Raw genomic sequence first — 24,568 nt, forward strand, 5'->3', positions numbered from 1 at the left:
ATGCACTTAGAAGCAGTCCAACAAAAAGCCTGCCTGTAAAAGGCAATGGAGGGAAATTGTGAGTAGGAGGTCGCATTGCTTTGAGATTAAAAATAAAAAACGTCAGCTGGGCGTTCCGTGCTTTTTGCAGAAAGAACATGGAATTGACGGAATGAACAACTCCTCGTTTGTCGGTATGTTCCCCCTGACCAGAAAGTGTTTCACTCTGGTCGGGGCTCTTAAAGAAGTCACAGTCGATCCTCTGAACTGCAGTGGATTGTTTTTGATAAAACCACTTCACATGTTCTCTGCAGGCCATTACGCTGGTTCCGCTGTTCACAATTGAAGGCTGCTGGAACTTGTGAAGTCTTAGAAGCTCTTCAACAAAGCTTTCAGAATCCAGAAAGTTGGTAGAATATCAACCGGACCCTGAGGTGCCCTCGTGGCCCAAAGTCCCCAAAAGGGACGAGATGATAAGGTCCCAACCGGCGTTTAGTCCGTTCCCCCACTGAAGCATCAGGAGCAAAAATGAAATTGATTGGAAAAATCCTGCAACAGCCCAGCCTGGAACAGAAGGGATTATTGTGCTGATTGTACTAATACTCTGTCCCACTCCGCCTTTCCCCTCTAATTCCACCCATCATAGCCCACCCCCTCCCCATCTGCTCCTGTGTGTTCTCTCCGTCGGAGCCACCGTTCCCCGGCTTCTGGCGCTCCGACTAGAAGCTCACTCCGCAGACGGGTTGAACCTTTGCTCTTTGTCACAGCTAACGATTTAGCACCAGCAGCAGTGAGAATCAAAAAGCGATGGAGGGATGAACGACACCTACAGAGGATCTAAACTCTGATCTGAGTTGGACAGAGAAATCCTCCGGCCCCTCGGGAGCCAAACAGCCTAAATTATGTTGCACCGCTGAACTCGGTCCGGATATACAACGATTGATCTGTTTATCCTCCATTTTCTTGGTCTTTCTTTTCCCTGGTCTTCTCGCTATAATCACCTGTGTCCGGTTACTCTGGTTTTTCTGGCCGTGAGACTGAATATCTACTGCATCATAAATGGATGCGACAGGAGGGAACTTTTCATGGAGAACACTGCTGGGAAACATTTCCCCGTGTTTTAAAAAGATCGTTTTGAAATGTAATAGTCATTAACCAATTCGTCACTATGAAATGTGTGAGAAATGTTGAAGATAATATCCTCAGCAGAAACAACCTATCATATATCATGGAAAAAAGTAACAAAGTAACACGGCCAGAAATATCTATTCCTGTGTTAACAGCACATTTTTATGCCAAACTTTTTTTAAAAAAATGATTTGTAAAGGTTTAGGGGACACTGGTACTGACACACACACACACACACACACACACACACACACACACATACAGAAGATGTTTTTAAAAAGTGTTAAATTAAACAAATGACTGTGAAACACACGCAGAGGTCACTGTAGTGTGAAATCATTACGAGCTACTCGTGTAATCATAAAAACCTCTTGTGTGAACACCCACAGTCACTCTTGAACACCATGGCGACAGTTCCAGAGAGAGAAATCATTTATTTTCTCTGTCTACAACTTATGTGCATTGTCAAGTCATTTAATTAACTGAACATAATGAGCGCATATTAAACTATCCGCTAACCCTAACTTCATTAATGCTAATCCTCACAGTTTTGGACAACATGGTGTTCTAAATATCCAGTTCACCTTGATTTATTGGGAAAAACGCTATGTGATGACAATATGCGGTCAGTATATGTCAGTATATGTGTGCGGCGCTGAGGTCTGCTGTCTGAAAACAACATGTGAGCAACAACAACTGTTCAAATGGCTCTCCCTCCCTTTAAAACATAAAGCCACAGCACTACAAAGAGCGCTATGGAGCAGCCATAATAGGAGAGTATAAAGTTACCACGCCATCAAACATCGGCACAGTTTGATACTTTGAATCAAATACTGGCAGACAGGACGCGTGAGGGGAATAGGAAACAAAGCCAGCTTCCAGAAATGAGGAGGAACGATCAAATATGGACAAAGGTCACTCGATGTTGGGTCTCACATTACTAAAAGTCCTAAAACGATGAGTCTCTGGGCTAAAAAAAGAAGATGCAAGTCATCAGCTGCAGTCTGTAGTAACCATGAGTTTATGGTTATTGAACCAGGATTGCCCATGTACATGCGGAGAATCCCACACAAACTGTATTTCATCTGAAAGCTAAGCTTGCTTCACCTGCTTCAGAGTGCAGCTCATGACAGGTAAAACAGATCAGTTACTTTCTAACTGCATCGTTCTTCTAAGGCCTTATTGCGCGTGATATTCTTTAGGTGGCAGGGCTCAGAGTTCAGTAGTTGAAATTTTAATAATGCAAATGAAAACAAGTGAAATCACATGGAGTGGGGCTTTAATTAGGCGAAAATTGTTTCTCAGTGCTTAAGCCTCTAGCAGCTTTCCCATATATAATATTTGGCTGACTCTGCCTCAAATTAAAGGCTGACTTCTGGCCAACACCTTTCCCCCCCCCCCCCCAGGATCCTCGGAGGCAGAGCACCAGTGCAGAATCATCCTCCCTGAAAGCAGCGCGCCAGCCACAATTTATTGTCAAAGCGCAGATAATGACCAGAGGAGACCAATCACGCAGGCTGCGTCATTAGAGCTCTAATATGCAATTGTCAATTATCTGGGTTTTGCCTGACAACGCTGCCTTCCTTGGGGCCACTGTAAAGGCAGAGAATCCCGAAAAAGCAATTACAAAAGTATGGTGAAACTGAAACGCTTTAAAGAAACACTGAGAAACTTTGAATTCTCCATGAAGCGTGATCCAAATTGAAAAGCACTAAATTGTTTCGCGCAGGTACATTACGCTGGACGGCATGCTGGTGTTCGCCAGCCTTTTTTTTTTTTTTTACAGAAACAGCCTTTTTCAGTCACGTTTTGAGGCTCATCACAGCACGGAAGCTGCACAAAGTTAGTGAAGATTCACACAATGGGCTGGTTTCTATTCCGGTTGTGGATCTCAGTGTCGCCTTTGTTACAGTTGATCACCATCCTTCTACAAAGACTGGAGCGTGTCCCTGGGATCCAAGACGCAGCTCCAGGCTGGCTTACATCATATTTATCAGACAGACTCCGGTTTGTTCATATTCCAAATGCTTTCTATACATAAAGTAGGGTAATTATGGCGTTCCCCAAGGGTCTATACATGGACCAATCCTTTTTTACATGTTTCTCTCAAAACAATGGGCACAATCATCAGAATAAGCTAAGTAATTCTTTTAAAAAACCTCCAATTGATTTGGAATGCTGCATGTGGAGTTTTGACGCAAATTAACGAGAAATGTCCAATTACTCCCATGCTGGCTTTTGTTCGTTGGCTGCCTATAAAGCCTAGAAGAGCCTGAAAAAACACTTTTCCTGACCAACAAGGTCCTTAGAGACCGAGGTCTGTTATATGGGCTGATAGCGCTGTATTCCTGGTTTGGGAGTTCTCGCAGCTTGTTTTGGACACATCAACGAGGTAAAACGTTCCTCTTCTGCTGATTAGAGAACTACCGCATGGATGGTGAGAAACTCAGAGTTATTACAGAAAAGCGGAAATGTTATCTGGACAGACTTGGACAGGTTTAAGGAACAGTTGGCTGAAGAGGAAAAATGTGTACAACCCTGCAAAACGCACATAAAGACACATTATTACATTGAAGATTTATCCCAATTCAAAAGAACCACAGAAACTTCTTCTGTAGAGAGTAGCATACTGACAACACAGGCATTGGGATGTGAACACATTAATGCAAATACAAAAGCAAGGCACCAAAACACATATTCTGTACACACACCAGCCACTCAGTAATCTGATGGAGGAGGGCTCAAGGCTGAAAATCTTCCTCTTTGAAAAGTTTTATCATTAGTAATTCTGTAGCCACAACCCTTATTCCAGTCATCTTCCCTTTACATCCTCTTAGCTAAACTGCTACATACCATAATTGTGCGTAGTATGCCTCTTTCTGCCATTTTCCTTACACATAAAGTTAATCCCAAATATGCTGCACGGACATGTTTGGGTTATATTGACAGAGGAAATTTACAAAGGAGTGTTGTGGAATTAAAAAAGCTGCACAGCGCTTCTTTGCTAGCATTTGTTATTGATGCTACGACACCAGTCCCATATGTGGCCTCACATGACACAACCAACCGCGGTAAATAACAGAACACGGGCTATTTTTTTTTACCACTTTGGGTTAATCCTGCTCTGCGTCAAAAGAATAATCTCCATCAGATTAACCTCTCGCTGGCCTGTTTAGGTTAACGGCCTCCAGGGTTAATCTCATGCTTGCTTAAAGAAGTCCTGCAAGAGTTCCAGTCGGAACCTCCTGGAAACCAAAACATCAATGTGGGTGGTTGAAGGAGCCACAACATTCATCCGCTGCTCATCTGGAATTAAAATGTGTTTCCACTCACGGAGCATCGCAGCAGGAAGCTTGGACCCGATGAGGCTTGGTGCAACTAAGATCTCTGTGTTTTTTAGGCGGGGGGTCGTTTTATGGTTCGGATCCAGCAGGTGCCGTGCTCAGGCACTTTATTATTATCGTTAAAAATCACGTTCATCTTGTTTATGACATCTGTAAATGACCTCACATGGTGGAGTTTCATCAAGATTCATTCCATAAAAGCTCTGGCGCGGGAAAAGACTCACACCTGGAGTCACTAAGAGTGTTTTCACGCACACGAGGGAACACTTTACATAAATATTACATAACAGCTCAACTAGAATGGGCCCAGAGTATGTAGCCAGACCAGAACCCCCAGTTAGCTGGGTTGTGAGCATGCGAGCGAACATGTGTATGGTGCATGTGATCTGCATACGTGCTGCATTTTTGCCTATACGTCCGCATGCCTTCAGAAAAAGGACTCCAGTTACTGGGCCAGTCACAAGAGTCTCTGATATCATGGTAATTACTGTCTTATATCCACAAGTCCCTCTATTCCTTGTGAGTCAGAGTGGCACTACAAATGCACATACATGCCCTTTGCTTTGTGCCCTGGTAAAAAATTCATTTCCACTCTTGTTCCATCAGGTTGAGTGCTCCAAAGCCGTGGTTGTGGCTCCGTGCGGCTGCACTCTCCTCTATGTGGCGTGGGTTTACAGCCGCAGCCTCCCTTCCCTTATTATGCCCTCGGGTCAACAATATCCCCTCAGCTTCCACGAAAAAAAAAAAAAAAACAGATTCTGGAATCAGAAACACTATGTAGTTCCACAAATTACCTCAGACAGCCTCCCGCCCGGCTCAGGGTTCACACTTCCCCCTTTCTATATCCAATTTGTCAGACGGGAAGTGTTTGTAAAAGATGTTTTTAATGGAGTCGCAGGAGTGTGACTGATCATAAATCAGGCTGATCATCAAGACCAACACTTGCAACGCCATGACATAACAGCCCAGGAGCTGCGTTTTCCTGGAAGGGCGGATCTAATCTGGATCTGGATCTGGATACAACCAGGCTGAATGAATGGCTGAATATAGCAGAGACACAGGCCGGTCAATTGGATTTTGAAGGTGAAACAAATGCCTCAGACAGTAACTAAGTCAATGCACTAATTTGATCAGCACCTGAATGGATGGTACCTGGCTGCAGGAAGGAATCAATTAATGGGGTTTATTTACTTTCTGCGTGTGTGTGTGAGGTGGTGGTAAATCTGTTTATCCAGTGTATCTAAGGCTCAGGTGGTACAGCCGGTTTCCGAGTGTTTGGAAGGTCAACGGTTTTGTATTTGTGTCAAAGTGTATTTAAGCAGGGCAGCGAAGGCCAGGTGTGCCGCGGGAACGCTGTCCTGATGAGCAGGCGTCGCCCTGGCAGGACCACCAGCTGGAATACCTTCAGCCACACCATATTCCGGGTGGTTGTAAATCTATTAAATGTTTCTTTTTCTTTTTTTTTGGTGTATGCAGGATTTAGATTTGTGCCAATAGATGTTGATTGTAGAAGCCAACCTTCAACTTTTAATCTCTGGTCTTAAGGTATTTTTTCCAGTCTTTCTTTGCTTGGCATTTTTGAACCCTGCGCTTTTACTTTAAAACACGTCAGACATCTTATTCAAATCAGAATTATTGCCTGTGATTACTACTTGCCAGATAACTGAAAAGCAACACGGCGGCGCCGATCCAACTAATGTAACTGAAACATGTTGATGATGGCTAATCAAAGCTTTTAAAACTGAAATCTGGGTTTAACTGTTCGCTTATAATTGACTCCAACTGGACTTAAGTCTGTAATGGAATCTACTGTGGCTACTAGGTGAGATCATATATGTTCCATCAAAGTGAATTAAATAGTTTTAAAGCAGTATTTTAAATTCACATTATATAATATACTGGAAATTAATCAATGAAAATAAACAATATCTACGAATCCTCCTCACCTGTCAGTGCTGTTTATGTATCCATACATTAAACTATACGGGCCAAGATAGCGCTTTCCATCCTCATTTTCAAACCTATATTAGATTTTATAGGATTCAACAGATTCCAAGTGAGGTTGAAATCACTTTGCTGGACTTCACGTGAGATTAAGCACTTTGTTTACCCAAACCCACCAAATCGAAATCTCTTTGCGCTTCTGACCTACAACAAACGCCTATCCCCGGTCACGCGGTCTCCGACATCTGCCCAGCCGGATCAGCTGACTGATGCTGCTGATGCCCAAGAACTGATCCAGAAGCGGTGGGAGACGCACCGGCTCCCTCCCCAGGCGCATCCTCGCAGCGAACCAGGAGCTTCCCGGCTCTGTCTTCGCACCAACAACCCAAAGCGCTCTAATGGACTAATGGAGGGGGTGTTGGGAGCGCGGTAACACAGTCCTGCACTGTCTGGAACGCACGGACAACTTGTGTGTGTCGGTGTGAAGTTTGCAGAGAGCACAGATCCTCCTCCAGGAGTTGCTGAAAGGAGCGCGCGTGGCGCTGCTGCCGCCCAGAACGTAAGAAGACTTACCTGATGACGGCCGTGTCTCCCTGGCGGATGGTGATGTTGTCAGTGGTGCGCTGCATATCCACGCTCCGGACGGGGAATCCTGTGGGCAGAAGACAGAGCAGTCTGAAAAAAGAAGCCTGCAGCTGCCTCCAGCACGATCTGCGTCCGAGCAGCATCTTTAAAGCGAACAGGAGCGCGTCTCGGTTATAGATCCAGAAGTAGTGAAGCTGTCCACGGGGGAGGAGGAGATGAGATCAAGTCCAGGTCGGTCCTGAAGCTGCTGCCTCCGCTCCGCTCCGCTCCACTACTCCACTGCTGCGCGCACGGAGAGATGGAACCAAGCTGGAACTCTCTCTCTCCCACCCTCTCTTCCTCCCCTCCCACCATCTCTCCTCTCTGTCGCTCTCCCCACAGATTATCCAGTCGGCTGGATGAGACGCTCTCCAATGGTTGTCAGGACAACAGCACCACCTGAGGTCGTTGACAGCGAGACGCAACTAAGAATAATTCAAATATCTCACATGGTCTCACGCAGAGTTCATCATTAAAAAGAAAAATTAAACATAACTGCTTATTACATAAAGAACTGATTTGCTATGAAATAATTAGGGTTGTAATTGCTGGTATTATGGACTCTACTTCCATTTTTTAACAATTACAGCTCCATTTACCCTCAAATTAAATCAAACAAAGGTAATTCATTTTACAAATTGGATTTGAATCTGGTGCAAATTAGTTATTTTCTTGAGTATCAAGCAGATCTGTGAGTCACTGCCACCAGTTTATACAGCGATTCCACTTGAAGATGATCTGGATGAAACGAAGCTAAAAGCGTGAATCCTCAAAGGTGTTTTCAGAACTGATGATGAACAGCCTCCAGAGTGAGACCTCCCGTTTGACACCTCAACAATCATCAATTCCCAGTCTCACCTTGACGACGTTCAGTCGATGTAAAACGCCTGTTAGATTAAACGTATTTGTGTTTGGGCTTATGACAAACGACATTTGCCTGCAGTTTTATCTCCAAAACAGATTCACAACAAAACAAGCGGATGATAAACAGCGTGAAATGGAGGAGGAACACATGCGCCTGTGATCCGAGGCTGATCTTCCCAGTGAAGTGATTTTGTAACATTCGGCATCAATTATCCAGATTCCGCTGATTCTGACCATGTTGTTGTTGTTTTTCCTTTTCAGAGCAGCAAATAAAGGGAGCGTTAACGTCCAGCTGACCGTGAACAGGAGGAAGTGTTGAGGAACATAATCAGGCATAATAGCCTCCAGGTTGCTGCTGCCAAATAACATCGGCCCACAAATATCTGCTCTCCCAAAATGCACAATGAAAGCAAACTGCACTTTTACCTTATCTCTCTCCCTCTTTTCCCATAGAGAGAGAGAGAGAGAGAACATGTAGAAGAGGGAAGCGTTGGTTTGTTTTGGTTCTCCACAAAAACAACCTCCGATGTTAGACACTTCCACATCGTTTTACGGTTTAAAATCTTAATCCTTCACATAACTCCTGTCAGTTGCGATTGTGTCTCTTTGTAATTCATTAATAATTTAGAAAGGAGACAGAAAGAAGCATTGTCTGCCCTCTACGCACAGGATGAATATTGCAGCAGTAACAAAAAGAAGAACCCCCCCCTTGCCCCAGAATCTCACTGAACTGGTTTGGTCCTGCTTTTCCTCAGAACCAGTTTTATAGCTGCTGTCTGTCACCGACTCTGCCTACTATGAACGGTGGCTACAGAAGAAGAAATCATTCAGATGTAGCTCACAGAATTAGAATCAGTCCATTCGTCATGACAATGGTAACAATGTGCTGCTATAATAGAATATTTGCTGTAGTTGGTGATGGATGGCTCTGGAAACGTTATATAAAACACAACTGCTGCTGCCTCTGGGCCTTTGTCACGTTTGTTTATGGAGGACCATTAATAGCTGTTAAAATGCAACTTTAGGCTTCGAGGATGTGATGAGGCGTTAACGTCGGGCAGGACCGCCACAGATGTGTTCTGCTGTACCGCAGCATCAGAATAATCTTAGGTAGGAGGGCACCCAGGAATGCGGGAGGCAAAGGTTTGTTAGCATTAAAAATGAATGCATTTAGCATCCAGGCTCACTGCATTTATCCAGACTCCAGATATTAAAGTTTTGAGTGGTTATACCTGCTGAGTTTAGCCTATTTTAAACACATGATGTCTCAATCTAGAGACGATGCTTGTTTTTCAGGCTTATAGTCACAAATGCGATGTAAAACCGCCACACACGACTTTTATATGATGAGTCCAGTGCAAATGATCAATGGAGACCAAGAAAACAGTAATCTCAAGAGCGGAGGATCATCATTAACCCTAAAATGCCATTTCATTTCAAATCAGTTCCATTCTAAAGTCATTTTAGAGAGCTTTTGTAATCACATTGACAGTATTTTAAGCTGTTGTAGCTGTTGTGAAGAGTAATTGTAGGTTATTTTGGTCACTTTCATGTGATTAAAATGAATTTACATTATGTCTGTGGAGGAACAGAAGGATGGAGACTGAGGAAAAAAGAGTGAGGAGGAAATAAAGATGAATTCTAGCAGTTATTAGTTGTTTATCATCTTTATTCTATTGCATTTTTAAAAACAATACTAATTTAACTGTGAATTTACAAATGCTGCCAAAGTATAAAATATGCTAATGTGTAACATCACATAAAACATAATGATATTTTATTTTATTTTGGGTGGCTTGTGATACGTGAGTGTGTGTGTGTGTGTGTGTGTGTGTGTGTGTGCGCGTGTGTGTGTGTGTCCGCACGTGCGTGCGTGCCCAGGGGAAAAGCATCGGCCCAAGCAAAAAGGAGCCAGAGATTATTGCCGGTCCATGAAAATTGGAGCGCTAGCATAATTTTCATTGGCATTCTCATCACATCTTCAGTCTTGAAGATGCATTATATGCAGGAAAATTATCCGTAGCAACACACTCAGCAACAACATGACAACATAATGCTCCCTGGCCAGCAGCTTTGGTCTGATCCATCTATTCCTCTGTCAGCAGAAACATGAAATAACACCAAACCTAGTTCTGAAAGTAAAAATAACTTAGAGCACTTAGAGGCTGATGTACAGCGGCCTAGAGAGCTCAGTCCTCTGCATCTGATGACAACACCCGCAGAGACGCAAACCCGCAGCGAAGGAACAGATTTATCAGCAGGCACCCAAAGGAAAAAGCAGCACAATTAATGGAGATAACAGCAGCTATCCATGTGTTTGGCAGGCAGTCATGCTAAAGTACCCTTGAAAGCATATGTTTCCAGGTGCACATGTAAGAGTACAGACCTTAAACATCTTAATTTTGTACATCTATTAGATGCTCTATGCAATGTGGAATTAAAAAACACCAAAATTGGCTACAGGAAATCTGTTATGTCTCAGTATTCTGACATTTCCCAGAGAAAAAGGGGCAGAGCGCAGCAATAAGACCAAGTCAAGTCTTCTATTTTCTGCCAGAACCTATAAGCAGTAAATAATAATAATTTAACAACGATGTGACACAATGAAAGCGCGACAGCACAAGTGTTTCGCTGCGTATTCCCGCCCGATCGCAGCCAATCTTTCACGCCCCGAACGATTCGTTTTAGATATCATTCATAGCCATTAAGAGAACAAAACAAATGGCCGACAGCTCAGATTAGCATCTCCGTAACGTATCCTCCATTATCGCTGAGGAATGTCTGTGCTGCTGCAGCTCCAAACTCCAGCAAACACTTGGCTCCGCTCAACACGGCTGGTAGCCCCACACTCATTTCTTTCCCCTGACAGTTGATGGGGTGTTTGGTGCTTTCCCAGCCTCTCTGAGCTGCCGTCTGATGGGATCATATCTAAATGCTTGTTTTCTCTCCGCTCCTGTGTTCTCACGCAGACGTATCACACATTTCTTCTCGGCGGGCGCGTGTGTCGTTATTAGTTTATTTTGTATATCTGTGCTTGCTTTTCCTTCTTGTTGGGTTTTCTTTTCTTTTTTTTTTGCACCACTGTGCACTTTTGCTCGGAGCTGTTATGGATCCCCCAGTCGCACTTCAGATATTTTATACCAGCTGAAAACCCACAGACGTGCGCCAACAGAGGTAAGAGAACAAACATTACCTTAACGACCTTGGGAATTTAGTTTGGGGCTTTGTTCTTGGAAAAGTGGGATTTGATTTGTTTGTTTGTTTTGAACATTGGGACTGGGCCGAACCAGCAAGTTATAATTCTTCTAGAAACTGTAGCTGGATTCTATATAACCACCAAGATGCTACTTTCAGTTTGTTTTTCTGAGGCATCGCGCACGTGACGCAGGCAAATCAGCAGCAATAAAAGCTAAATCAGATCTCTTAAACATTTATGTTGCCAATAAAGTGCTAATAATAAGCAGGGTGATGGATGACAGCAGCATGGGCCGCAAATCTCAAAGAAAATCTCAGCAGTCAGTCCCTCTGCCCTCCCTGTCGCTTCCAGGTGATTGCACAACGCGGCGCCGCCCACTCCATTCCCAAACAACCCACCCCTCTCTTCACTCCGGCAAAGATTGCTTTGAGTTTGCCCCCACGGGGTCGAATCTCGTTCCATTCAGTTCCGTTGTGAGGAGAGCCGCTGGGTTCAAGGTGAAAACACAGGCGATAACAAGATGAATCTCTTACAAGGACAACGTACAGGTTTACACACGGGTAGAAGCCACCTGTCCTTGTAAACACAACAGAAAGAGAAGTTTTCACCTGCTAGCAAGGAAGCACTTTCATCCATGCGGTTGTTTCTGCCAAATGTGATGAGTGAAGGAATATGGAGTCTGTCATCTTACAATTAGAGCAAAACCAGTGTGTGTATGTGTGTGTGTGTGTGTGCAGACAGTGTAGCCTGAATAGTCATAGGCCAATAGGATAAAATAAGGATAATCTGCCTGCTCCTGGTAAAATTTTACCAATTTTTCCGAGTGATCTGCGAAGATAAATGTGACTGCAGTATTGAAATGAGGAGTTTGTGCGCTTTCGCTAGTGTCGAGGAAGAGCGGAAACACAAAATCAAATTCCATTTAATTGGGCTGGAAGAGTTTGTAGAGAAGACGGATAAACACCCAAACGACCGCTAACAGAGAAATCGAAACGTCGCAAAAAGAAATCTGATATGGAGCGACGCCTGTGCCAAAGCAAACCCCGTCGGGAAAACAAAGAAAAGAGTGGAGGAAGTGAAAAAGGAGGTGCCCGAGGCGAAGACCCGAGGCGGCGAACAAAAGAAAAAACAAAACAATTAAATAAATAAGCGGTAGGCAGCCCTGGATCGCGTGCTATCCTCCATCGCACAGGAGGTGCGGGACACTCGGGCCGTTGCTGGGTCCTCCGGACCACCAGACAGGTGGTCGGCGCCGTCTGGCCTAGTCAACCGCTCCAATTACTCTTGGGAAGCCAGCAACTGCATAAAACCCGTGTTCGGTTCCATTCCAGTATGGATGGAACGTTTATGTACCTGCCCTTTCTGCGTATCAGCATTCATAACATCTGAGAGCTCCCAGCAGCTGCTCCTAGGATGGCCGAAATATTTCCATCATCTTTCCTCTTCGCCTTCCCTCATCGTTGTCGCGTCTCCCCCTGGTGGAAATGACAGCAGCCGTTGTGCTTAAGCCATTTGTAGTTCCCGACGAACTACATTTAGAGGCCATCAGAATTCTTCCGGGTTTAGAAACCCGTCCTGCGTGGGCTAACGTTCACCCTTATTTGCATCTTCCCGTCCCAGGACTTTGCTGACCCGGACAGAAGCGGCCCGTATTCATTAAGACCTTGGTTCATTAAGACCTTGGTTCATTAAGACCTTGGTGCTAAACGGTCGGCGGGTGCTGTTTTGCTCACTTCAAAGACGCGATACTCTGTTAGCAGATTGGCCTGCACATTTGTTGTGCGTCAGGAAGTCGTTAAATGTCTTCAACCAAGAAAGATCGTATTTATATGTTTGTCCTCCACTCAACAAACCATCTATCACACACTCCAACTGTGATGACTGACTGATAATCAGCTGGTAAATCAACAGGTAAAGCAGTGATTTAGTCTCCCTCAGTAGCCCTAACCCAGACCCAATTCTTACCTTAACCCTAAATCTAAGTCTTTACCCTCAAACAGACCTCTGAATTTGAGAAGACCAGACAAATATTTCCCTAAAAATGTCCTCCTGCCGCTGTCCTGCTACACTTTGTATTCCGGTCCTCACTATATAGCTTGAACAAGAACAGAACACACACACACAGAACAGAGTGGTTCCTTCAGAACTTTGAATCTCTGCCTCTTCCTTCCTATCCCTCCACCCCATCGTCTCAGCGTGTTTCTCGCCTGGAGATGAATTATGTAGACACCCTCATTGTTTTTTATGAACAGAGCAATTCCCTGAATGAGGTTTCCTCTGAGGACTGTGGAGCCACAGGCCTGTCTCCAGGCCCTTCCCCTCTCATCTGCATTCTCCCTCTGTTCCCCTCATAAGGAGGCCATGACCAAGGAGGCACTGCGGTAATTGCGTTGCCTGCTGTTGCAGAGTTTTTATTTTATTTTATTTTTCCCCCATGACACATCTTTATCTGCTTTTTTTCTCTCTCCCCATGGCGAGAATCTTTTTCATCTTTTTACCATCGCCGTTTTCCTTTCAGTGTATATCACCCACTTCATCACCATAAACTCTTTTTTATCTACAAAGTGAGAAAACGGAGCCAGTGAAGGGAAGAAAGAGGGCAGAGTAAATAATTAAGAAGCCGAGCAAAGCCACAAGCCACAGACGTCAATAACGCGCCACCGTAGAACCAGGGAAGGCTCATTAGCATGTTGAGGTTTGCTGCAGAAGGTTGAGTATCGAATCTGATAGGTGAGATTCCATCAACACGAGCTCCGTCAACCTGTTTCTGCCTCGGGAGAACAGCAGATCTGAGGTGTCCAAACCCTCAGAGGAGCTTTGTGAAACATTCAGAAGAGCTAGCAAAGCATCGGGTTCCTGCAGACCCGAGGAACATCTTGACCTGTCCACCTGTGTGCTGACCTAAGCAGACTCATAACCTGTAAAACAATTAGGGCAATATAATGTCTGTGGACACACACCCACACCCACAGAGTAGGACCCCTAAGATCTAAGTCAACGGAGAGATCAAACATCTTCTAGAGGCCATCAAATTTCCACATTCCAGTTCAAAGGTGGATCAAAAACACACCTCTTCACTGTGACCAACGAGCGAAACACAAACACACATTTAAAAGCCGTTTTTCCTGGTGAAAAAAAAGAGAAAATAACGTAATGCTCCGACATTTGAAATAACTGCCGTCACATTACGGCTGTGGGGGCAGATATTTAAATCCTCCTCCTCAGCGCTCATGAGCTCTGCCTTTTGACAGACTGAGGATGATGGAGAAGATAAAGGTGCGCTGCGGAGGAAGAGCTGTTGAACTGCAGCTACTTCAGAATGAATAATAAATACAGTGCCCAGATGTCAACCTGTCTGCCTATCACACAGCGCTACACAGCGCTCACCCCGAACCAGTAAATTGAATTCGTAGTTGCTCGTGCAATTTCTCCCTCAAGCCATTTGCCCTGAACTTCCAGAATTTGAATAGTTTGCCAGTGTAGAAATGAATAAATAGAGGGGAAAACAAATGAAATGCTTCTATTAAATAGATATCCGGTAGGTTCATCAGTGTGTGTAGACAATTCCACGAACACTACACCCCCCCAGAACACGGACTGTGTGTCAGGCTGTGAGTGTGTGTCTGGGGAAGGGGGGTGTTAGCAACAGGAGTGGGAAAGACAGAGGGGTAATCTCTCACCGCAGGCATTGCAACGATTGACAGCGACCGGCATTTCTGTGCGGGATAGAGCGGCAAAAGATCGGGACCCCCCGAGTATATCTTTTATTAAGACCCCCCCACAAAAGCATCTGATCGTCAGCAGTTGTTATGAGGCAGACGTAAACTGCATGAATCGTTCATTTGGGGCAATTTTAGATCGATTAGGTCAAAAAGAGGCGAAGAGGATGGAAAAAGTAGTGTAAATTCCCGCGAGGGGGCGATAGCTGAGCCCTGACGACCCTTTTTGAAATATCTATGTCTGCATGTATATAAGTTGACCTGTCAAGGTGCTAAAAAAAGCAGTTTGGGGCTGGTTCCATTTCAATGCCATTCTACCATCTCATGACAATGATTAATTCAAAATGATTTCCAATATTTAGGACTATTTGTGATTTATTTGCTATTTTTTTTTTCCTTACCAAAAAAAAATTGACAAGTTAAGCGGCTATTTGGCCAGGGGCCGCCCCGACACATCGGTGGCCATGAAGGCCGGCCCCTGTGCTCCCTCAGCTTGCTCAAGACAGGATGAGCCCCTCCACTGCTCATTTGCACCTTCTGGAGGAGAGACATGAAGAGCACCACTGTGTGGGACAGGAACTGCAGTGCACTGCCAACACTTCTGGAAAGAACCTCGAAGGCTCCCTTCCCGTCCTCTCTCATGGACATCTACCCAAGCCCCTCTGCATTGTGGATGATGCCCCATTTACCCCCCCCCCCCCATCTGGTAGAAGTCTCTTCCACCAGTAGCATCTATCAGGCTGTCAGGAAGCTGGACTCACTTCCCTCCATCCTGTAAGTGACTTTATCATCCATAAAATGTTAAATATATTCAGATCTGCTGCCCTAAAGACACTTTCTGTTGCTACAAAACATTTGCATCAACCTATTCTACACTTTATCTGAAATGTTTTCATATTCTGCAGCATCTGCTAATTAGCCATTGAATATATATAATATAAATGTAGATGATTTATTGCTTTATTGTTTTGTCTTCCTCGCCTCTGTGCCTGGAACATGTTGGAATTAATGGCTAGACGTGAATGAATGTTAAAGTTATTTAAATTGGAGCGATTTTAATTGAGTTCAGCAGCAAACATGATACTGCGCGGAACGGTAAAATGAAAATCTGTACGGCAGATCACTCAAACATCTGCTCAGAGCGGACAATTCCAGCAACGGCGAGAAACAATGCAAGAAGAAGCATGAAATTAAAAATGGCGGGATTTACATAAATGGGCATGATGGATGGATGGATGGATGGATGGATGGATGGATGGATGGATGGATGGATGGATGGATGGATGGATGGATGGATGGATGGATGGATGCGGACCTGACAGCGAGTGCTTCTAAATTCAGAGATTGTTAAAATGACTCTAAATGTTTAAATGAGGTAAACCAAATATGGATGGAAACTTTATACCTTCCTATCAAATTTTGTTTAAATTACAGTATTCCCACCAGGTCTCCTTGTTAGCATCATATCTGCTCTAAGAATCAAAGCAAACACATTCCTTTTATGTGGGAGGTCTTCTGCTCTATTTCTTTCTCTTCTTTTAGATCCCTCAGAAACGGGCCCTGATTAAAATGTGGGAAATGGAAAACAGCCTTAACTAAACACCCCCCCCCCCAGCAGAGGACTCATTAAGAGACTCCCTGACTGCCCTTCAAAAAAAACTGGAAAGAATATCTTTTACCAATCTGATTCGACAAAGTGACATTGACGTTCAGTTCACTGTAATTGGTTTTGTATTTATGTGTCGGAGAGCTGCTGGCTGAACCCAAAACCCTCCATCACCACTGACTCTGACGATCACTGACATCATCGCTGGTCACTATCTAGAGCCGATGCTAGATGATCCTAGTTCCGTTCCACTTGACGTTCCTGTGATATTTGATTCTTCACAGGTTATATGTAGAGTAGTTTGAATTGAAATAAATCAGGCAAAAGACGACGACTGGCCGCGTTGTCCCCGTTTTGCCGCCAAAACATTCCCGACCTGTAAGTGCCTGAAGTGGAGCCCTAAAATGGAGCCCTGAAGGTGAGCTGTGGTATGCAAAACCAGGATCTTAGCAGCAGATCTTTAAAGTTCTGGAACTTGGCAGGTGGAGCTTCGCTGGATCACACGTGCCCCTCCAACAGATTTTCACTTTAGCAAAGTCGACACCTTGAACGTCTTATTGTCCTTTTTAATCCTCCAACCATTTTAGCTTTGTGGCACCGTTCCTTTGCCTGCTGATAATGGCCATGGCCTTCAGAGAATGTTTTATCCATCAGCGTGTGTGTGTATGATCTTCAGCTATGTTATTTAGATAGAACATTCAAGGTAGCATCCGCTTGAATGGGAGGCTCCAGGGTTTGCCACAGTGGCGCCTAAAACCAACATTTTAATGACACAACCTTTCACTTTTCAATGACTTTCTGGTTGGAGGGAGGGGAAGCAGGTTAAAGCATTTAGCCTAGAAGGCCTGATGGTTTAGATCATAGGTGACAAACTCTGGCCCGTGGGCCAAATTTGGCCCGCAATGTAATTATATTTGGCCCGCGAAGCCATACCAATTGACTATTAGAGCTGGCCTGCCGGTATTATCGCTTAAAGCACATGTGCTAATACTACAAATACCAAAATGCTCTGCTGGTGTTTTGGTGTGAAAATCCACACTCCACATCAGTTAGTGGTGGTAACGCACCAATGTGTGGCTTGCCAACCACCGAGAAAGAGGAGGTAGTCATAGTGACCTTATATGCTAATGCTAATTCTGGCACCGCACTACCCCTCTGATGATGGTAAAAAAAAGGCAGAAAATAAGACCTTTCTGAATAGGTAGGAGGTAGAATATCTGTTTAGATATGTGAAAGACGAACCTGTCTGTCTTGTATGTGGAGCCAATGTACATTACAAGGAGAACAACAACAGATGACACTATAAAACACACCAAGACAAGCACAAGCACCTGGAAATGACTCAAAGGTGCCAGAAAGTAGAAGAGAGGAAAAGGCATCACATTTACATTACATTAACTTACAATGGCAAAAGATTACTGTTTAAATTTAATTCAGAAGGCTCCAAATAAAAAGAGAAGAAGAAATTAATGCCAGTGATGTGTTTTTTTTTTATTTCAATTTCAATTTTGCATGTGTGCAATAATACATTCTATATTGTACAGTGTTAAGCTTTGCTTGTTCCATGTTGAGTTGTTGAGCAAAACTAGTTTGGGTCCATCCCAAAAGATCCCGTGTTAGAGCTGGAGGAAGATTTTTTTCAATAAATATCAATGTTGGCCTGTGACTTTGTCCCAGTTTAGAATTTTTGCCCACTGGGTATTTGAGTTTGACACCTCTGGTTTAGATGATCCAGCCTTCATATTAAACCGGATCCTGAAACAGGTCTGAGCGTTCTGTCTCCGGCGATCCGGTCCAAGCTTGCTCACGCCGAGGGAATTAATAAGATGTCAAAAGTAACTCAGCGACTTTATATAAATGTTGCTCATCGTGTGGGAGGGGTGGAGGGGCAGTAACCTAGCGCCCTCCAGCAGAACACTGGAGCCACACGATGCCTTTGTTTCTTATTTGTAATCCGTGTCCATAACATGAACCCGAATGGAAAGTTTGGACTGTTCTGTCTTCCTTTAGGATGAAAGGCAACAAAGGATTTTTTTTGTACTTTGTTGAAGGTTTTGAGATCAAAACTCTTATATCTTTAAAAAAATAAAGAAGAGATGTTTGAGCATGCCGCCGCACTGTCTGTGCAAATCATGGTAATAATGTTCCAGCTGTCGCTCATCGAAAGGATTTTGTTCCAGCAAAAGGCTGAAACATGCGCTGAATCCAAATGAACGCCCTGGGTTTTAGTGTACCACATCCAGAAAGGTATTGGCTTGTTTCAAAACCATGGCAACGTGACAAACTTTGATACTGTAAAAGCAGCAGCTTCGATGTGTCACGCCAGGCCTGGGGAAAAAAAACACCCCAAAACTTATTTTTTCCATCTATTTCTGTACCACTGACATTTAGAAGCCTTGCCGAGAGTGTTCTGTTGCAGAATGATCATTAGAAAATCTGTGAGTCTGCTGAAACGAAGCTTTTAACGAACCTCGCCGCACTGTCGAGCTCCCACAATCACTTAGCCATAGCAAAGGATTCCATGGAGAGGTAATCCAGAGAGACGAGAGCAAGATTATCTGTATTTACCCCTCCGCGCATTCACAACAGTGTAAACCGTGTGCAGGTGCTGCGGGATTAGCACATATGACAAGTGCTGCCAATGAGCCTCTTTGTGTTGGAATTTGTCAATTATTGACCTGGAACCAGTTATTTTACAATAAAACACCACAAATCCATCTGAAATATTTGTCTGTTTTTGGGTTTTTTTTTGTCCCTTTGTGGTACAAATGTGCTATCACCGGCTCTATGGAGGTTGCTCATAGCAAAGAGATGTAACTGCATCAATTCCGCACCACCTTGAATGGATGAAAGGCAACACATAAGCACTACTTATTCCACCTGAACATCTGAGCATTACAGAAAAATCCCATTAGGTTCTATTCTTCCAACAGTAACGTCACACTCATTACAGTCCTACTGCAGGTCAGAGTTTACAGAAGCTGGATGTGTAGCTATGAATGCTCAAATCAAAGATAAATTGTCAGGTTCTGATGGGTGCGTTCTGCTGGGTCGAGTCATGTGTCGATGAGTTTTGGAAGGGCTCGCAGACTGCTCAGTCTCATTTCCTCCACTGGACACTCCACTGTCCCGTTCTAGGTTCCTCTCTGGAATGGGACAAATCTTGAGGCTTCTTGAGATCTCAAAACGATCCTTTACAAAATGGTACGTAACATCAAGTCTGGGAAACCGTTGAGGTCTTTGCTGGTTTACAAGGTCCAATCACTAATCGGGCTTCTATTGTTTTAACCTGTCATAAATAAGCAAATTCAACCACATATGCTTGATTTATTGAAATTACAGTTCATGCTGTTGTTTTAATGGCCGTCAATAGTCTTCACTAAACCCGATTAGTATTAGCATTAGCATTAGCATTGGTCCAGCCAATTGCCGGGGAATGGACCCGCTGTTGTGGAGCATGTGTTCTGAATCCTATTGTGAGTTCATAATTATGTCACTTCCTCACTCCTGCATGAAACCAGTTAGCGCTGTGATTTTCACAGACTTAACGCTACAAAGCACAACGACTGTTTCTCCTCAAGGTTGAATTCCTCACCAGACTTCCAATCTGTTCACTGCAGAAAGATGTTTAATCCTCTCACAACTTAACAAATCCACTTCTTTTCAAACACTAAGAGCACTTTGAAGAACACCCAACGCACACAGAAGCTGTGGTCCCTGCACGGAGGAAATGTTCCATCCCTGCTTCTGTCGGCATGGTTTAATCAACAAAACAAAAACAAGTGTCCCCAGAGGTAAAAAGAAAAGGACAATGGTTTTTCTACTAATTTAATTAATGTTTGTTTTTAAGTGCTTTCTGCTGCTGCTAGTTGACCAACGTGCCGCCAATACTGAACTCTTTTTGCTACTCAACATAAGAGGGTAGAGATGGTAAGCCCTGATCCATAACTTACATTTACAAAAATGAGAAAAAGGAATAAATCTTCTGAACTCCCAGTGGAACTCGGTTTTTAACCGATTTCAATTTTAAAAATTCAATTTTGGGCAAATTAGGAGAAGCGGAGAGCAGTGAGGAGGAATGATGATTCTTATTTAATACAAATCACCCTTTTCAGGAAAACAATCCCCCAATTTCTGAAAAAAAATAAACCTTTCTAGAGAAACTGATCTAAAGACGGAGCGCCAGACTGTTCTTTGAGGAGATGGAGCATTCTGTCAAAAGTGGCCTTTAATGCTTTGATGTATAGACGCCTAATTGGATCTTGTTGGAGGTAATTATTTTGCGGTGCTTCTGATGGATGGGGACATTTGGGCCAGGAAGCCGCGGTGTCTCGGCATCGGTGAGGGACGAGGACGTCCATCTTTGCATGATTATAGCATGTAGAAGCTGCAGGGGTCCAACCAGCACATGCCAGTGCAGGTATGATTAGTCAATGGATGGGATGTGTTTCACATGTGGAGACATGAACTCTGCCCCTGCGTGAATTATGGATCTGTTTTTCACTCTAATTTGGGCTGATTTAAAGTCATAGCAGCAAATACGAGGCTTTACAGAGTCCAACAGTTCCACTTTTCTTCTTATTTTTAAAAAAAATCTCTGCACGCATGTCAAAGGAATGTCTTTTGATGATCATGTATGTTCTAGCAGCATGCCTTTGTCATGGGGTGTAATTTGATAGTTCCCTATCCCAAAAGTTTAATGATTTTAAAAGGATTTACCACATAATTTAGGTAAATAAACCTGTCCCTATGTTTTTATTTAAGAAAGGGTTTGGGCCTTGGGGAATATTCCAATGGTTTTAATGATCCTTTATCAGTTTATGAAGTTTTATCTTATTCAAGTTATATTTAGGATACATTTCAAACAGAGATGAAAACTTCCCTCTTTGGGATGAAGCAGATGCGATTCTGTCTTGTTTATTTCCTGATGATTAACTGACATTCCCTGTAATTTATCTGCCCAGTTCCATTTCAATAAAGCCATCTCTTGGGTTCCATGAGAGTAAATAATAGTATTAAAAAATATAATTAGCTCATTGTGGCTCCGCATATATACATTCAAGGGATCATTTTGATTTTAAATGGGTTTATCATCCATGAAATTGCAAATAATAGGAATCCGTAAAGGGCTTATGATTGTGTTTCCCAGAGCATCAGCGAAGACACAATCAGAGCTCTGTGTGTGTGTATTGAGGACCAAAATACTCATTCTACTAGCCAAATTAGGACGTTTTGGGGACACCAGGACATTTGGACTGGTCCTCACAACTTCTAAGGACTGTTTGGGTAATGCATTGTGTGTTTAAAAGTCCTCACAAAGATATAAGGATGTGTGTGTGTGTGAGAGAGAGAGGGGTCCATTCTAAGAGACCCTCGAGATTCCGTACTATAAAACAATATTTTACCACTGACTCACAGATAACATCTAAAATAATCATTTTCAGTGCTTATTCTCCACTCTAATTACATCTAAAGTCCATTTACTAAACTGACATGACTCAAAAAAAATTGCTTGAATTGCACGTTTTACATACCCTGCTTGCGTCCATAATCACAACAGTGAAAAAAATTTGGTTTTCAGTCATGTGATCGAGATTCGATCGTCATCGTAATTAACCAGAATAGAAGTGTTTACTGACTGAGAAAGACCGAATAACATCTTACTATTATTAGTATTAGACACGTAATTAATAGTAATGCCTCCAAACACGACAGTTGCATTGATGATTGTTATCAATTAATGACCTAATCTACTTTAAAGCTCACCGCCGACTCCACATACACCCCGGTGACACCCCCGACCCCGGAGAGCCCCCATCCTGTAGCCATACAGCCAACTCTGGACCAGCTGAGTGTTCCCATCCTCATTTATTTATGGCTGCCCCCTGAGATTCCACTGGGCTCTGGTTTGATCCCAGCAGCTTGACTGTTTCTACGGTCGTCAGATGGTCCAGCCTATCTCAAAGAGAGCATCAATCCCTGGATTAGCCACAGCCTTCCTCAACGCACGCAGCATTTCAATGGCTGCTCGACAGCGAGCTGCTTTATATATTCTTCTTTGCTGCAAACACAACACATTTCAGAGGAATCTGCAAGCTGCACACGTATGACGAGACAGTAAAAGAGGACAAAGGCTGGAGCAGCACGTTTCTTCTGGTTTGGCGGAATTAGTTTTGTGATAAATTTAATCCATTTTCTTTTTTTTTCTCAAAAGTACACGTGCGTAAATGCAAATGTCACCTGCATATGTGGCGTAATGTAGGTTGAATATGTTTTCCTCTAGACCAATTTTAAAGACATTTCTTCCAAGGCATCACTTTGACGTGGTAATGGACTTCTTTGTCCCCACTCAGCTGGATTACTGTAATGCTGTGTGTGGGGGGTTTGTGGGTCCCCCATCAACCATCTCCATTCACATCCAGAACACTCCTCACTGCTGGATTCTAAATCCCGTCTTGAATCCCATCTTCTCTTCAGACTTTGACACCTTGTGGGACATTGATTTCACTATTTCTAATACTGTCACTTTGACATTGACTTGGACTTTATTTGTCTTTTCATCCCTTATTATAGTGTTATCAACCTCTGGGGTGAATTGCAGCCTCTTTAAATGTGCTATACGAATAAAGCTGGACTGGAATTGAACTAATGTGAAGGGAAAACAGGTGAGTTTGTGAGCTTTGTTCAACATTTGAAATCAGGCGGGATAAATTTGATACTAATGTTTGCGATATTTCACTCCTCACCGCCAGCTCAAGGCTCAGGTGGCAGATTTATCTGTCTTTACATCGATTTGATGCTGTGTGCGGCCTTCTCTAACATTTTCCTCCCCCCCACTGTCACATGTTCTGAGACAGCTCTGCCGTCTATTACAGCAACCTCTATCTGCCCGAGAAAAGAGAAAAAAGATGAAAGCGCGGCACCAAAAATGTGGGGATGATAGTGTGGGTCTCACAGACCCTGAAGGGGAACCTGCTCCAGCCAGTCCATGATTTCCACACCTTTATCCAGATGGGAGCAGCTCCTCAGGAGAGAAAACCAATCACACACTTTTACTTATCACACTATCAATAGCTCAAAGAAAACCAAACCGACATGTTCTCTTCTTATTCTTGGTCTACTTACTCTTCTTACCGCAAGACCAAGAAAGAGAGGAAAAACACTGTTTTATTTGCATTCTGACACGTTACATTGTGAGTGGTGTAAAAAAGAGTTCTTGAAGCAAAGGCTGGCATGTCTAACCTGCCCATGGATGTTGTTTATGTTTCCATTCAACACCAGTAACAGGTGTCAGTCACACTTTTCCTGAGTTGTCCACACCTGCGGGGACCTGACGGTGAGCCCGGACAACATGAATAGAATTCCAAAGTTGAGGCCAACGGATGGACACGGAAGCCCGCTCTTTACTCTCTAACACCACAAGTATTAAAGGTCTAAAAATATAGTTCAAATACATAAATACTGTTTTTTTTTAACAAGACAGGGAGCAAGGAGTCAAATGGGAACTGATTTCTGAAAATGATTCATCCTTGTTCATGCAACACAAAATTATCTTCAATGTGCCATGCAGAGACAGGGGTTCCGCCGCCTCATTTGGATTCTGTGCTCTCCATAACTCTACTTTTGAGTTATCATTTGCCACTTGAACATTAAGTCGTGCCACGTTCCAAACTGCTACAGCTGATTAGCATAACTCCCAGCCTGTCTCGCCTCCGAGGAAAGTGAAAGATGTGTCAGAGGAAGAGCTACTGGTGGACAGAGGGAGAGAAAATGCTGGATAATGTCGATGCAGAGAGGAGATGAATTGAAGAAAAGATGCAGGAATGGCAGAAAGGAAACCGAGCAGAAAAAAAAAGATATAGATAAAGCGAAATAAGTACGTGGAGCAGGCTGAAGAAGATAGAGAGAGATGGTGCGAGTGTGCGGTTGCAAATGAAGGATGCTGCGGTCGGACACAAGCAAACGCTCCATCAATCCCGTGTCGCCGTTCAGAGCTTGTCTTTAAAGATGGATGCTTTGACATTCTGGCAGCACCTCGCACCAATAAAGAGAAACGAGATCATTAAATAATAAAACTCTGCTAAATCAATTACTCGTGTCATGAAACAGCCCCAAAACATACTCAATGTTTGAAAAATAAGATATTCCTAAATAACCCCCAAAT

At 43.5% G+C, this 24,568-nt stretch overlaps 1 protein-coding gene across 4 annotated transcripts in view; it reads right to left on the reverse strand.

Moving 5' to 3' along the window:
• Positions 1 to 24,568, reverse strand: part of lsamp (limbic system associated membrane protein) — a 272,640-nt gene that overhangs the window by 109,005 nt on the left and 139,067 nt on the right. For 3 of the 4 annotated variants that reach the window (XM_057050598.1, XM_057050596.1, XM_057050599.1), the window contains exon 2: positions 6,969 to 7,047. In XM_057050598.1, the coding sequence (XP_056906578.1) occupies positions 6,969 to 7,047 (79 nt within the window). Of the gene's footprint in view, positions 1 to 6,968; positions 7,263 to 24,568 lie in introns of those variants that run through there. The other variant, XM_057050597.1, reaches the window with a different exon arrangement.

Source organism: Takifugu flavidus, chromosome 12 (genome assembly GCF_003711565.1).
Source record: "Takifugu flavidus isolate HTHZ2018 chromosome 12, ASM371156v2, whole genome shotgun sequence".
Classification (NCBI taxonomy): domain Eukaryota; kingdom Metazoa; phylum Chordata; class Actinopteri; order Tetraodontiformes; family Tetraodontidae; genus Takifugu; species Takifugu flavidus.